We start from the raw sequence: 15,562 nt of genomic DNA on the forward strand, positions 1-15,562 counted from the left end.
TGCAACGCCGTCCGGGCAAATTGTGGCCGTTTAATGAGCGATTAGAGCGTCTGCGCACCAGGATGATTATGATGATGGCATGGAGGCACGATACTTCCAGGGGAACAGATGCAGGCTGCAGTCCGTGGAACCGTTATGATTGGAAGGGGATTGAATGCAAATACATTTCGAGATGCCATCGAGGTGTCTGTAGACTCCAAAGAACACTCTAATTATTTAATCAGTAGAACCAAAATCATTTATATCTTTGTATAATGATCTTTTGACCAAATGATTATCGAATTCTTCAGGAATTAGTTAAATTCAACATAAGTTTTATCGAATGCCTTTATGTTATACCATTATATACACATTTTTCACGGTCCCACAAGGATCCCTGTTGTAGATGGCACCATTTCACAACTGTTAAGGCCTTTGATTAAAAAAAAGAACAATGTAATCTACTGTTTAGAACTTACGATCTTCATTCTTTTTTAACCAAGCTGCATCAGGTTTTATTTCAGAGACTACCATTCCCATCAGGCAAAAAAGTGTCAATAGTAGAAAAACCAGCGTCTTCATGTTGAAACCGTATTGCAACGATGCCAAATGTTCTCAACTTAATACATCAAGACTGCAGATACCCAAGCACCTTTATTTATTTTGTGAGCTATAATTAATATTTATGTAAATAAGATGGCCGTGACTGCTCAACAAATATACACGATTATTTTAAAATAAAAACTTACTTCGCTGCCTTAATAAGGTAGAACACCCATTCCTGCTTTCTAATTATTCCACTTACACTTAGAGAAAAATGTATACTTTATTTTTGGAAAAGTATGTATATAGTAGATGAAAGCGATTCAACGTCTCTCTTCATTTGTCCAAATTATATGAAAATTCTCCTTTGTTAAGTAGATCTTATAGTAGAGGATAATCGACATCTTTGAATATTACATAAATTAAATATTATTATAATTTAAGTATAATTATATTAATTATCTGTTGCTATGGAATCTCTAGGAATTGCATACAATGTCAGAATTCCAAGACACTAGAGACTTTTGCATGACTACTTGACGGCCCATTGCAACTCTTTCACGCCACCCGCTCATTATGCTAATCACGAGTGCAAACCTAATTGAACTTAAATGGAAACTCATAAAATGCACTCCAGAACCCTTCTTCCCCTGCCAGGCAACTGTGTTTACAACCAAGCTCATTGAAGCCGCCACTTTGCCGGCTGACAAGTCGGGCTAAGCCCACGCGATTAGTCCGGAGGAAAAAAGGAGGAGGACCGTGGGTAAGTAGAACCAGAACGAGCCCAAAACGCCACTCGAGTTCACAACTCAACTGGAGTGTCAATTAAATTAATATCAATTAAAAGCGGCTGCAACTTGTTGCATCAACTCTTCAGCTCGTCAGTCTTTCTTTCTGCCCGCTCGAGCCGGGAAATTATGCACACGCCATCGGTGCCACCGCCTCCGCTTGAAAAAGAAAAAAATAGAGAGGGTGGGAGTGGCACTTAATGAAGGGTTGACTAGCAGCTTCGCTGGAAACTAAATCAACTATTTCCTGGAAAAATAATTAAGTCGCATAGCAGCTTCATTGAAGTTGGCAAATCTTTTTAAATGAATTATAAAATAAAAGCATATCTGTCAGTTTCAATAAGAATATTTCATTAAATGTAACCCAATTCAGATGACCTACATTGTTATATGGGTGAGTTGTAGCTTAATACAGCCAAAGAACATGAATTTGAATTTATAAATTTAATTTTTTACTGTGCACCTGCCGTACTTTGTCAGGATTAATAGAGCGAAGGAGCAGTACAGAAGGGAGCCCAGATCAACGCTCAGCTGCCAAAGTTGCAAAAAACGCTCCCGTGGGTGAAGTGTCACAAAATTTGCACGCAAACGCGGAAAGCCACATGGCAGCAGATACGTCGAGTGTGTGGATACCGAATCGCAGATACAGATTCAGATATATAGATACTACACAGAAGCCAAAGTTGAAGTCGAAGTTAAACCTGCGGCGAGGAGTGGAGCTCGAGTGATGGCTGCGAAATAACAGTAGGATGACAGTCACTGCCGGCGGTGACTCGTTATTCATTGCAGTTGGGGAATGGCCATTAGTTTGGCTTTAAACAATAATTAATTGAGGTTATTAACGACACAGCACTTGGTCATGCTCCCGAATATCCAAGCTTTGAGGTCTTGCTTAGGCGCTTCCACTTCTGAGTTATTCAACCACAAAACGGACTATATAAATTTCTTGGAAAATATACTTTTAAGTTTCGTACTTTTTTACTAAAGTATTTTTAGTAATGAATATTATTTTAAATAATAATCTGTATTCCAAGGGAATGGAGAGATATAATTGTGCACTTTATATTTAATTTTTTTTTACAGATAGTAATTAGTAAACAGAAGTCACTGTGATCACTGGGATGCAAAGTCCTTTCCTCCTCCGCCTTCTAGAGGCATCCTCGTTGCATCCTCGTCGGGTGGCGCACATGTCAGCGAGTATTGAATGTCGTCGCTGGCTGGTCTAGCTATATCAGCTGCCAAGGTTGTCGCTGGGAAGGAAACACCATCCGAGGCAGAAGCACTCCCAGTTTCCATCTCACAGCTCCCATCTGTCTCCGACTATCTTTCGCACGCACACGCATTGCAATGCATCTCGGCATCCAGCAGCTCCGCATCCCAGCTCCTCAGAATCCAACGCCCCAGCATCCAACATCCGTAGCTGAGTCAAGGAAATGTGCGAAACTTGGGCACTGGCAAATTTATAGCGACAAATGTTGACTTGAGATACGACATCGGGTGTGGCGTAAGGGAGGGGCTGACTTTAGTCGGGGGGGAGCTGCCTGCTCAAATTGAATGTCAATCGATTTTAGTTTTTAATTTAAAAAACCATGCCTCGTCTTCGATCCCTTGTAATTTGGTCTGGCGTGAGTGCACTTGCTTAGTGGTGGCAAAAACTAGTTACGGATTATATGCGGGTAAGCACATATATAGCATAAGATGTAAGTTGTTAGCTTAAAATGGAAAAATAATAAGAATGCAATGCAACTCTAACTTTAATAATACCTACTTTTTACAAAACTTAAGAGTACTTAACATAATTATCATAGTTCATGCCCAGGCACGACTAACGGTAACTATGCCATCACCATTGAAAAAAGAGGTGCATCTTTGAGATACTTGAAGGCAAGCGCTTGATTGCAAGTAGTGGGCGTGGCAATCAGGGTCTCCAGAGGTTTTCCGCCCGAGAGCCAACGGTAAATGACAGTCGGGGGGAAACACAATCGCGATGTGTGAGAAATGTTTATTCGACAAGCGAACGAGTGGGAGCTGTGATTCCCTGGGACAGGGCATTGAGGCGTTCTCCAAACGAGCCTATTCAAATAATGGTCCGCTAATTGTTTAATTGATAACCAGCCAAATCCCACCACAAGCTTGTCTCGCATCCTCTATGCGGTCTGTCTGCAATTTGTGCAAATTGCACGCACATAGAAACCATTCATGGCCCATTCACCACCTATTCCCCACACCGAAAACCCCGCCCATTAGGCACTCTGTAAACATATCAACACCTGTTATGGCGCATGGGCCTGTGTAAGCCCGCTGCAAATATTGAAAATCACTGGTCAGTTCGCCTCTGCAACCTAAATAAGTTTTATTTGCTCGAATCGCCCAGCTCAGTTTTATGCAAAAATGTCGGCCGCTGATGTGTGCAGGTGTCCGTCCCAGTCAATCAATGGGGCACGTCGACAGGGGACGGCATACAGGAAGCCGGACACAGGACATTTTCATGAGGTAAGGCCGGTCCACGGTGCGCCAGGTCCTTAATCCCGCACGTTGGCCGTTTGTCGCGTGCAAAATTATTCACCCTACACTGCAAAACTAAAACTCTTTGATTCGAATGTGTATTGAATGTATGTTTAAGTAAGTAACTTAAGAAAAACGTTTATTACACTTACGACAATTAACTACAATAGGTATATATCATCTATGAACAGCTTTGTATGTTTATTTGCAGTATCTTCAGATTATAAAAATATTTTAAGATTTGTTTTAAATTATATGACTGTTTTCTAGCTTAAAGTAAGCGATTTATATTTTGTCAGTGTTCAATGATCCCAAATACCTCCATGCCCCTTGCTTCCTTCCCCTTTGCAGCTGCATTGTCAATTTCACACGCCAGTTGGTCTGCTCCCCCCTTTGCTCGTCCTTGTCCTGGTCCTTGGTCCTTTCTCGGCCCCTGCTCACTCCTACCACCCACTAGAGTGTATTTTGTTATTGCTAACCATTCGTGGCACGTTCAATTGATTGAATTGAAGTCGCATCGCAGCGAAATGGAACGAAGCACTGAGAAAAAATGTGTTTGTTTGTAATTTGGATTGGAAGCTACTCTTCTGAAAAAGGCAATCAAAAGAACTCCCAAAATAAGAATAAATCTCTGAAGGTGTGAATAGTGTGTCTTGGAAATTTGACTTTTGTATTAATTATAAAATTGTTCTCAGTGTGAAGAACGATTGCATGGACATATGGAAACTGCGATGGAGGATGGAGGACACTGATGTCCTTTCAATGTTATTGTTATTGTTGCCTAGGCTTGTTAGGCTGCGTTTGTTTTTGCTGCTGCTCGATCATACGTCGCTGCCATCTGTCTCTTTCTTCCCATCCGGCCGTCTCCCTCGCTCTTCGTGTAACAATTATTCAATTTGATTTACTCCTCCTCATCCCTTCCCGCTCGCTCCCTTTGTTATCCTTCGCCGTGTCCCTTTTCTATTGGGCTTGGCACATTGTTGTTATCACACTTGAATAGCTGCCAAATGTGTCACCCGTTGGCGGCGTCACAGTTTACACCTGTTCTCCCCCGTCCACCTGTCCCTGTGTCATCTCCCTCTAAAGCGGAAGTCGTTGCTCCTCCAACGGAAGTGAATTTAATGCGAGTGCAATTTGGACAACCGCCTAAGTAGTCAGCCATTAACACCATTCGATGGTGATTTTGCAAATTCGGGATTTAATCAGTGCATAATTATTTCCAGAATGAAACATAGCGATGACATCGTTTCTGTAAATTCACACCAAGCGTAATCCAAAATTATATGAACTCATAATATATATATATATATATATATATTTGCATTTTCAAACATTATTTTTCATTTCTTTGACAATTTTGGTTCCAAGGCTCACAATATCTGGTTCCTGGTGGATTGTGCTTGTCTGGTCGTATCCAAATTTCAAACTCTCTTTTCTTTCTTTTGGCCTCAAGCATTCCTATTAGGAAGAGGACGACCAGTAGTATGTGCAGTAACTTCATTATTGTGCCCATAACAGAGTCTATACCCATTATATAGTTTCAAATGTTTAATTTCAGCAAGATGCTAAATGGATTGGTTATGCCAACTTATTATTGTTCTAGAGTATTTTGCGACTCTTAATAGGATTCATCTGTAATAATTCTACGCTTTTTGCTCATGCAACTGTGCAGACACTTTGCAACGAATAGCAATCAATCGATTTATCCTGCCGTTTAGTACATATTTTACATCAGCCCCCGAAGAGTGTCCCTTTTGGTTGCGAGTTGCAACCTCTTCTGAACCTTAACAAATAGCGACGAAAATTGCAACAAATGTGTTACGAATGGTTCGTGATCGTGGCATGACAGAATGTCGCCGGCAACAACAGCAAAAGCGAGCTGAACTGGAGAATTGTGGACCAATGAGGAAATCGTTACCTTGGCTTAAACCACTTAAACATCACGAGTTGAACTCTTAACAGCCTGGGACTCCAGTCCAAACTTTGGGCCGTTGCTGGGAGAAGACTTTTGCCGCGCTCCACTGATGTTGATGAGGAGGAGATGACGACGACGACAACAAAGAAGTTGACAACAGCAACAGTCTAACAGCAACTGCAGTTACACCGGGGAAAAAGTGTATGCCATAATAATAATTCTTTGAAAACAAACTTTAAACACAGATCAATAAAAATTATCCCCTATATCACTTACATACAACCAAGAATGGATAAACAATTTTATTTAAAATTTGTTTTTCATGCAAACAGGGTTAAAGGTCAAGACAAACAGTTAAAAGAACATAACACTTGACAGCTTTTTGCACAGTTCTGCTTAGCCACGTTGATTAGATACAGGGATCGGAATCGGGAACGAGAATGGGCAATTGGGTTTTTGGTAGCTACGGGCTGCTCAGGATGCTTGTTTGTTGTTGTTGGTATAGTATCTGTATCTGAAGCTCTGGCCGTTTACAACGTAACCAAGTGTCTGTCGGTCGCGGAGTTGTTGTTAGTTGGAGCTGATGCAATAAATCGCAATGTCCGAGGTTGTTGAAGCGATTGTGATAAAAGTAAATCGCTGCAAATGCCAGTACACGATCTTTGGGCCCTAGAGGTAGTCTAATGCTACAGCATCGTTGATATCGAATTACATCGCATTTAAATTACGCAATAGGCAGCCTGGCCTTGTCCCACTTAGCGGGTCCTGCTGCAGCTGTCTTTTCTTATCAGTTTCATATGGGCAACACGTAGGAAAAGTTAGCACACACACCCAACCGACAAACTCGTTCTATTTCGCGTTTGTTGGGAAGAGAAAAAGTTCTTCAAACCACTTCTCCAGTTCTGCTGCAAAATCCCCAAAAGCGTTGCGTTGGCGTATTCTAAACTTTGCGCTACTTTTTGCCGAAGCTAAAGTCATTATCATTAAAGCCATACTTTGCTGCTAGCTGCCGAAACTTTCACTTGGCGAGCAGGGCGAAGCGGAGCGGAAAATATTGTAAATTGTATCTAACAGATACTTTATCGAGCCGAAACAGAAACTTCTGCCATTGTCCGCGAGCGACAAAACTGACACACATGTGGGGATATTCGCAGGACCGAGGGTCTGAAGGGCTGGGAATTACATGCCAAGATAATGAGAGTATAACTGGGCGTGGCGGCAACTTATTCTTCGACTGCGCAGACTACCCAGAACTTTTCTGAAAAGTTTTGCGATTCTGCAGCATGCTAAATTTGGGGAGAAAAGTGTGGTAAAAAGTACATGTATATCTAAAACGATGCACACTTGCAAACGGTCGTCTGATTGGCAAATGTTTTCTTTCGAACAAATAAACGTGCAATAAATTGAAGATATTAGATATTTTTACGGGGCATATACCCTTCTAATATCTTTTTAACCAATCTAAACTAAAGTCACACAGTTTTTATTAATGATCGACTTCATTAAGTTTATTCGCCCTTATTCGCATCCTGCAGGGGCGCATGGGTCGTTATAGGTATTTTGACTTGGTCGGATCCAAACCTCGACATCCCTTTTCTTTCTCCGGGCTGGTGCCATTCCGACCAGGCAGAGGATGACCAACAGAAAAAACAGCAGCGACTTCATTTTTGTGCCAAATCAACGATATTTCTCCTTTTATAGCTTATTCATATCAAGTTTTAGGAATGGATGAATGGCATTATTAACGGATACCACCATGACCAATTTTGACATTTTCCATAACCAACCAACACTAAATAAACTAAATGTCAACAATTTTCTGAGGGTAAGTTACATAAGGAAATCTATATTGCACTTAAAACGTAATTAATATTAAAGTTCTGCACAAATCATTTAGCATAACGATGTGCGATACTTGGCCACATTTTTATTCAATTTATTAAAGTAAAACGAGAATAAAAGTAATGAATTAATTTTTTGATGTGTATACCATATTTATTGGCTCAAATTAAAACTATAGCTAACAAAAGCAGTCAGGGCATCTATTTGTGGAAAGAGATGTGGCTTCCAAACATAATTTCAACAATTTCTGAACCCTAAAATCTCATTTTTTAACAGCTTTTTTTAACTATTATTTCTAGGGTTTTATGTTGACTTCTTATTGATAAAATCATAAAGATATTCCCGAGCTAATAACAAAGTATGTTTTTATTAGAGATGGGCATGGCTATCAACTAACTACTACTTTTCAACCCACGAATTATATAATTATATGAATAAAACAAAACGGTTTAAAATACTGTGGCCATTTTATTAATAAACAATAATGTGGTTATTATTTGTACAATTCCCCAAACGTTATTTAAATACACATCGTGGCAACCTAAATATAACTATCATTATATATCATATACTAGAAAAGCTAATACCTACGGAAAATACGATTCAAGGGTCAAATGATCTAATACGGTTCTGGTATTTCCATAGGTTTCGGTCTTATCCAGATCTCAATGTTTTTTTTGGTGTTTTTCTTTGGTGCGGCCGTGGACACTGCCAAAAGACCAAGAAGTACTACTACCAAAAGCTGTAGCTTCATTGTTGTGCACATATATCAGCTTATTTCCATTTTATAGGAAAACTATATAATATAATTGCGGGACATGCCAAATTTGTTTTGCCTCGCTTTAACTGTACTTATCACCAATGTAAAATATTACATAATAAATTTGTAAACTCTTAAGGGGGAGTGTATCTAGCGTATATAAAGTCGTCTACCTTCCTAAAATATCGGATGTGTATCAGAACTTATGAACTTATGAAGATTTAAAGAAGAATGTATTTAACAACGTATATAAAATAATAAATAAAAAAGAATCCCTCCAATTAATTTTAATACTATTTTTTCTTTTGAGAAAACAATTGTCAGGAAAAAATATTGCTTTCTAACATAATAGCTCTTAAACGATACAAAATTAATGAATACTCAAAAAAGGTTACGTATAGTAACCCCAATTGATAGCTCCTGATTGAATGTAGTTCTTAAAAAACTTGAATGCTAAAAACTAACTTCTTTTACGATCAAGGTGATGCGATAAATGCAAATTTATAGATTTCCAACGTATGCAAAACGATTATTCCCTAGGCGCTTTTGAGACATTTTTCCAATTTGTAATAAAACAATTGCGGCCAATGGCTAAGCCTTTAGAAAGTATTGCCATACAAGAATAAGGTTGGCTGTTGGTCAATCGAGTTTTTGCATTTTGGTGGTGGCCAAAAAAAGTGGCAAAAGGAAAGGCCCACATTCTGCTAAGATAGGTTGGGAGGCAGAGGAAGTGATGGATTTTCAGGCTCATTGAATCAGGTTAGCAATTCAAAGACCAGAGCAGTGCAGAAACCAGCTGCAAGTTCCTGGCCGGCCTTTCACTCTTACATCTGCGGTTGCCGGGGTCCATCGAATTGCAACCATAAGCCCCATGGCCCGAAGCGTGGTGATTACCCCAGCATGTTAATGTCGGTTCCTGGCCAAAGAAGACATATTGTGGTCACCGATTGGCGATATTCTGGGTCTCCTAGTCTCGGGTAAATCTAATTCCATTCCGCAGTATAAAGCTGTTGCAACAATTTGGACAACGTGGCTTTAGAAACATAAAAGTCATTTAATCGCATAGTTTATATTTGCTAGACACATTCGATGTCAAGGTCATATAAGGCCGCAAATTCGCATAATAACAACACTTTTTTAATATGTTACTATAGTTGAGCATAGTGGTCAAGCTATTCTAACTGTAAAATGCAAAATGGATCACGTAGGATAGATAATAAATAGGTAAGTATAAGTATGCTGATTATTTAATGAGCTAATAATGAATATTTATTAAAAATACTATCTGTTGTTTTATAGAAATAGAATTTAAGTAAACATGTCCTCTAAAGGTCAAAGGATCAATTTGACTTAGATGTTGGATAATTTAAAAGTGTGAAAACCTTAACCGTGGCATTCGTAATCCTATTAAGAAGCTACGCCTATTTTATTTAGTGTTCAGACCTATAAAAAGCCGATTAGCTTGAATATCGTTGTAAAAATGAAAACTCTATCTCTATTCTTGGTTCTCGTTTGCCTACTCGGTTTGGTCCAGTCCTGGGAATGGCCGTGGAATAGGAAGCCTACGAAGTATCCAATTCCAAGCCCCAATCCTCGTAAGTTTTATCCTCTCCAGTTCCGACATTAACCATTTAACCATTTAACCAGCCTAACCATTTCTTTCGCAGGTGACAAGTGGTGCCGTCTTAACTTGGGGCCCGCCTGGGGTGGAAGATGTTAAGATATGAGTATTTGAGCTTAATATAAAATAAACCCACACCAATGTCATAAAATCCCTAACGTTTTGTTTTACATTTTACATTGCTCAGATGTAGATGCATGTAGAGAATATGTGAAACATGTTATTATTGCCTATTTTCGGGGCGCAATTTGAAATGACCAATTCTGCTCAGAAGTATGTGTCGTTTATCTGTGTTAAGTGAATTGAAGAACCAGGAAGACTTTAGACGCAATCACAATTAATCCAGGAATGAATTATTTAGGAGTCCATATCGATTTACTATGCCTGACACACATTCCATAGGTTTTCCCCCCCTTTTCTCCTTTTGCAGCTGTCGCAGACTTATGCGAAACAAAGAGTGACGACACTGAAAAAAATCTACCCATATGCGTACATACTTAATGAATAACAAAATAGCAAGCAAATCGTTTCAACGTTTCAATTCTTAAATATTAGAAAAAAAACCATCTGATGTTGTTTTTCTTGAATTTAAATTAAAAAATTTGGAAAATAAATATTTTCTCTGCATGCCTCTTGCCGATTTTGCCGCATGTGAACGTTTGCAATTAGCAGCGCTTTATGTGTTGATGTTGCAGCAGTTGCATGCTGCTGACAAATGCAAAGTCATATGATGCCGACTGGCCTGTGTAGTCGTACAATGACCCACATTGTGATGCGCTTTTATTAGACACGCGAGGCGCAAAAACAAAGGGCCAACAATGAGTCGGGAGTCCGGAGATAGGAGTCCGGGGATTGGAGTCCGGACAATGGCCCAACAAGGAGACTATGACGACAACAGTGCTGTCGTCATCACCGTACAAACAAATGAAGACAATGCAAATGTGGAACACACTAGGACATTAAACTCGCACTTGGATATCTTAACCTAAGGAAGAGCAAAAATCAAACAAGTTTTCATCTTCATTTTATGCAAGGATAAAAAATAAAATAATGTTACCGATCAATGCGATGATACAGCGTGCTCAGATGGACGACTACTACGATGATCCTGATTAGAATGTCTCCATTTTAAAGGTGGTAACCCTTGATAATAGTCACTATAACAATTTCACACAACTAAGATAAACAAGCTATAATAAGCAAAATAGCATAGTATTAAGTAATTACACTGTGAAACGCGAAATTATTTTAGTCTCGCCTGATTGATAAAACTTGGGATAGACGTAAAAATAATCTATATTCTAGAGGGGGATTGAGACTCCATTTGATTTGGCCAATTATTATTTCAATATATTTTCAATGGAAAGGACATATCTTATATACATCTAGAGATTGAAGCTCTACTTGATCCGTATTTCTAGTATGGTATATTCGCTTGTAATATTACTTCATTCTGCCAGCTCCAAAGGCTGTGTCATTTGGCTTATAATTGCATTTCTGATTAGATGGCTCCCAGACCCTTCCAGTTTTGCTGCTCGGTGATGATGGAGACTCCAAGGGAGCCAAGGGTGGCAGGTGGGTAGGTCGAGGACGTTGGCCAAGGCCTTTAACCAATGAGACAGTTAGTCAGTTCCAGTTAGCCACAGCAACAATCGCCATCGCCATCATCATCGTCAGCAGGTCCAGAAGGAGGGGAGGCGGAACCACAGACGTTAACAACAAGCGGCACATGCAACAAAGTGGGCCAGTTTACACCTGCAGTTAGTGTTCAGGTGATAGGGGAAAACAGGGGCACTACACAGTTTCACCTGTGCCATGGCCTTCGGACGTAATTATTTGTAATTTGTTTGCCCAAGTGTAGGCAAGCGGAGATTCGGTTGTTGGTAATGCAAACCAATTGTCCTAGTTGGTCCTGCCACTTCATCCCTCTACATCCCTTTTGTGTCCTTTGAGTGGGGAAGTACTTGGTTATGGTTGTTATTGCAGCTAATACAATATAGAGGCAGTGGGAACATGTTGGCTGTCGTAAATCCAAAATGCCAACAGCTTCTTAAAAGACTTTCTATTTGAAATATTGGACTATGCCCGGCCAAATGTCCGGGGAATGGGAACTATTCAGCTGCTTTCACCATTCTTTTAGTTATATAGATTGATGATGGCGACGACTGACAGCGGAAACGGAAATGCCTTTGCCTCTCTAAGACGGGCATTAGGAAATAATTAACCCGAGATAGGCAGCAAATCTGGGAGAAAGCCGAAAGCTTATTGCGTAATTGTCCACTGTCAGTGACAAAGAAAACAAAACGCCAAGGGATCCATAAATTATCGGGGACCAGATGGAGGGGTTGTCCATGTTGGTCTTAATTTACAGTAAAACATATAAACAACGGATCTTATATGTTTCTCAAAAATATGTTCGACTGGGGCTTAGAAATTCCCTATAAAAGTGACGTTCAAATATAATAAGTTCCAAACAAATAGTCTTTTAAGTGTTCTAAATTTAAAATGCTATTTTCGGTAAGATTAATGTTTTCGGATCTTGGTGTGCTGTCACCATACATGTATCTATGTACATATAACAAGATTTTGGTATAATATTGGTCTTGATTTTCGCCCCGCTTTCTTTCAAAAGCTTTGGGGACATTCTGAGTCTGCCAGCCACCCTGAGTGGAATATTTCAATTACGGCCCAAACCCAAAAACGAACCACAAAAGAATTGAACCCATGCCCGCAGGCATATGCTCGCGGCCTGCGTTCCTTTGAGTTGAATACATTTCGATTAATACAAATTTGCTTATTTCCCTCTTTGAATGCAAATCGAATTATGCGCGGAATTTAAGTGGAATTTTTCGCCGGGGTGTGAGCGGGAATTCGGCGAAAATTTGCATCAATTTTTCTTGGCATTAACAAACAGGGCATGGGGATGATGCTGAGCTATCTGTGCCATTATTGAGTTAATAAATCACATGCCAGCTTCAATTACCACAGCCTGTGGTCCACGGCAATGCTTACCTCAAAAATTCCGACGACTGACAACTCGCAACTTGGCCGAGACGCTCGAGGAGCTAAAATGTCATTACCAGCCACTTGAAATATTCGATTTTCTATTCAGATGCTAAATTTGCGTAATAACTCAGCCGATTCAGTCCTGTTTCGTCTCGTCTTTTTCCAATCTCGAATTGCGCTTGCTTGCCATTTGGCCGGGTGAAAAAAAAAAAGGGGAAGTGGGCGTCTTCCTTGCCGACTCCTTGGATGGATGAATAGTGACTTCGATGGGCGTCTCAAGGATGCTGGTCTTAATAGAAATCGCAATGGAATTGAATTAGACATGCGAGGGTGACACACGGGCGGTTGGCTGCTTTAAGTGCAAATAACCATTGAAATGAGTTCTCTTCAGATATTTTTACATAACCCAAAAAACACTTTTTGGGCTGGTTATTTATAATACTGTTCCATTTTTCATCGTTGCTGTGCATAATTTTGCGATGACACGCAAATCTCAAGTGATTTGCAATCATTATAAAAGCGCGCTACGATAAGTGGTACTTTGAAAAAACGACAAAGAGGACGCTTCCTTGAAATTCATCATGTGGTTTCACAGCACCAATTCTATACTTTATACCACTTCAAACATAAATCTTTAGGGATATCAGATATATTTTAGATATTTCTAGTTCTGATATGATTTATATCCTTCAATATACACACAAGTTAACTAAAAAGAAACTTCTATTCACTTTAATTAATTTATTTGAATTAATCCTATAGCCTCAAATGTTTTCAGCTGCTGCTTATTTGGCAATTTAATGAACGGCATACAAAGGAGCAAAAGGAGAAATTAAAGTTGCTTATTCCCCCGAGCCTCCCAGGACCTCTGAAACTGCACAGCGTGAACGTGCGAACAAACCGGATATCCGTTTATGGAGCGGATGTTGCCTGATTTCCGCCCCGTTGACAGGGCAACCAATAGCCCAATAGGCCACCAGCCCACCGCCAGCCCGAATTGTTTGCAATAATTTATCTTTCACTTGCATTAAATGACAAAAATGCTGTATTGTTGTGCCAGTCTGCGTCGTCGGTCTCATAAATCAAAGATCAAGCCTCAAGTACGGTAATTGCTTTGGAAATGCGGCCAAACTGGGTTAAGCTGAAATTAGTTGCTTAGAGTCGGACTAGCTGGCAAACATTTTTGATTTAGCTTTTCGATTGGCCGCTTTGCCTGCAATTGTAGTTTAGTTCTCAGTTGTTGGCCAAACTTTTTCCCAACGCTCTTTCACACACACACATAAATAACTGGCACAAACAATATTTTAGGACGGGAAAAAAGAAGTCGGTCTACAGTTTTCTGCTTGCATAGGGTACTATATACATATTTAGGCGTAAGTTTGCAGTCAATATAATGTGAAAAGCTGAAAGTTCGCGTAAATTGTAAACATATTTAAAATCTTTTCAATTTCAAAAATCCAAATAATATACATTATTAATATCACTTGAAAAATAAAAAATGAAAACGAATGAAATATAATTTTTACGACATTTTCCAGCATAGTTGGGTATTTATATCAGGGTATCTCCGAATTCGGTAATACCAAAGTCCCGGCTTCTTTCTTCTTCTGTCTCCGATTCCGGTTGGCTCTCTGGCTTTGGATATATTTCTGGTTCTGCTCTTGGCAGGGGCAGCATGCACAGTAAATTTTCATTTGCAAGACAGTTGGTGGTGTTTGAGGGAGGAGAGGGCCGAGGATATGCATTTAAATACGTGTTGAATTATTGTCCTGCAGGAGGAGCAGCAGAGTGCGCCGAGGATATGCTCCAGTTCCAGTTGCAGTTGTAGTTCCCCTCCCGCTCCTCGTGCCTATTAAATTAAATTGCTTAATTTTCTGCAACTGCAAGCAGCGGGAGCCAAGAGAGATATGGGGGTTCCTCAAGGAACATCAAACATTACAAAACTTTCATCATTGTGTGACATGGAATTATTTGTTTGCTCGTTCTTGCCGTTCCGTTGGTATTTTCTGTTGCCATTTCAGTTGCCTGGCAACATTCATTTCAGTTGTTTAGATTTTATGCTTTGCAGTTTTATTTATCGCAGACTCCTCGCCAACTTCCAACTTCCACTCGTGTGTTATTTACGTTCATGTAGTTGCATCTGTGCACTTCGCCAGCTCTGCTCATTGTTGTTTAGTTGGTCAGCATGACAATAATAGCAATAATAATTAAAATAAATGGACTGTTATGCGGTGTCATGTGCGGGGATCCGATTGTTTATGAAGCCTGCGGGAAGGAAGTCGTGGGTATGCAGAGCATTCCAGTGTTGTGCAATCATCTGCAATGAATTTGAATGCAATGAATTTGAATCAAAAGCCAGAGGAGTTCACAAAAGGCGAGCTTTTATTTTGGCTCGATTTTTGCTCAAGAAAAGTTGAAAGAATTTAAATATTATATCTTAGTATGTATGGAACATACTATTTTACGATACCCCCTTTGTTCTCTTCTTTAAAACCTGGTTTAATCACACCCTGCGATGATATGGATCATAGATCTTACACATAACATAAAAACGTACAGCCAACCTACAGCGAGCAGTGATTATAAGGAAGCCCAAACCCAAG

At 39.8% G+C, this 15,562-nt stretch overlaps 4 protein-coding genes and 1 long non-coding RNA gene across 5 annotated transcripts; 1 reads left to right on the plus strand and 4 right to left on the minus strand.

Moving 5' to 3' along the window:
• Positions 1–5,094: 5,094 nt before the first annotated feature.
• On the minus strand, positions 5,095–5,344 carry LOC117140742. Its single transcript, XM_033303824.1, has one exon. It carries the CDS (start codon positions 5,326–5,328, stop codon positions 5,149–5,151), a length of 180 nt encoding a protein of 59 aa, XP_033159715.1. The 5' UTR covers positions 5,329–5,344; the 3' UTR covers positions 5,095–5,148.
• A 1,853-nt stretch (positions 5,345–7,197) lies between these two features.
• Positions 7,198–7,398, minus strand: LOC117140787. Its single transcript, XM_033303882.1, has one exon. It carries the CDS (start codon positions 7,393–7,395, stop codon positions 7,249–7,251), a length of 147 nt encoding a protein of 48 aa, XP_033159773.1. The 5' UTR covers positions 7,396–7,398; the 3' UTR covers positions 7,198–7,248.
• A 622-nt stretch (positions 7,399–8,020) lies between these two features.
• Positions 8,021–8,326, minus strand: LOC117141172. Its single transcript, XM_033304508.1, has 2 exons — positions 8,164–8,326; positions 8,021–8,113 (listed from the first exon to the last, which is right to left on the minus strand). The coding sequence occupies exon 1, from the start codon at positions 8,324–8,326 to the stop codon at positions 8,192–8,194; it is 135 nt and encodes a 44-aa protein (XP_033160399.1). The 3' UTR covers positions 8,021–8,113; positions 8,164–8,191.
• Positions 8,327–9,783: 1,457 nt separating this feature from the next.
• Positions 9,784–10,106, plus strand: LOC117140780 (accessory gland-specific peptide 70A). Its single transcript, XM_033303866.1, has 2 exons — positions 9,784–9,927; positions 10,000–10,106. Exons 1-2 carry the CDS (start codon positions 9,813–9,815, stop codon positions 10,050–10,052), a joined length of 168 nt encoding a protein of 55 aa, XP_033159757.1. The 5' UTR covers positions 9,784–9,812; the 3' UTR covers positions 10,053–10,106.
• A 371-nt stretch (positions 10,107–10,477) lies between these two features.
• On the minus strand, positions 10,478–11,100 carry LOC117141116. The gene is made up of 2 exons (XR_004459458.1): positions 11,011–11,100; positions 10,478–10,938 (listed from the first exon to the last, which is right to left on the minus strand). It is a non-coding gene; the product is annotated as an uncharacterized LOC117141116 (long non-coding RNA).
• Positions 11,101–15,562: the final 4,462 nt, after the last annotated feature.

The sequence above is a fragment of the Drosophila mauritiana genome, chromosome 3L, assembly GCF_004382145.1.
Source record: "Drosophila mauritiana strain mau12 chromosome 3L, ASM438214v1, whole genome shotgun sequence".
Lineage (NCBI taxonomy): Eukaryota > Metazoa > Arthropoda > Insecta > Diptera > Drosophilidae > Drosophila > Drosophila mauritiana.

Bases quoted from the DNA above. Each gene is read 5' to 3' on its own strand.
- LOC117140742 (XM_033303824.1), bottom strand. From the start codon at position 5,328: ATGGGCACAATAATGAAGTTACTGCACATACTACTGGTCGTCCTCTTC.
- LOC117140787 (XM_033303882.1), bottom strand. From the start codon at position 7,395: ATGAAGTCGCTGCTGTTTTTTCTGTTGGTCATCCTCTGCCTGGTCGGA.
- LOC117141172 (XM_033304508.1), bottom strand. From the start codon at position 8,326: ATGAAGCTACAGCTTTTGGTAGTAGTACTTCTTGGTCTTTTGGCAGTG.
- LOC117140780 (XM_033303866.1), top strand. From the start codon at position 9,813: ATGAAAACTCTATCTCTATTCTTGGTTCTCGTTTGCCTACTCGGTTTG. The intron at 9,928-9,999 runs GTAAGTTTTATC...TTTCTTTCGCAG, and splicing joins AATTCCAAGCCCCAATCCTC to GTGACAAGTGGTGCCGTCTT.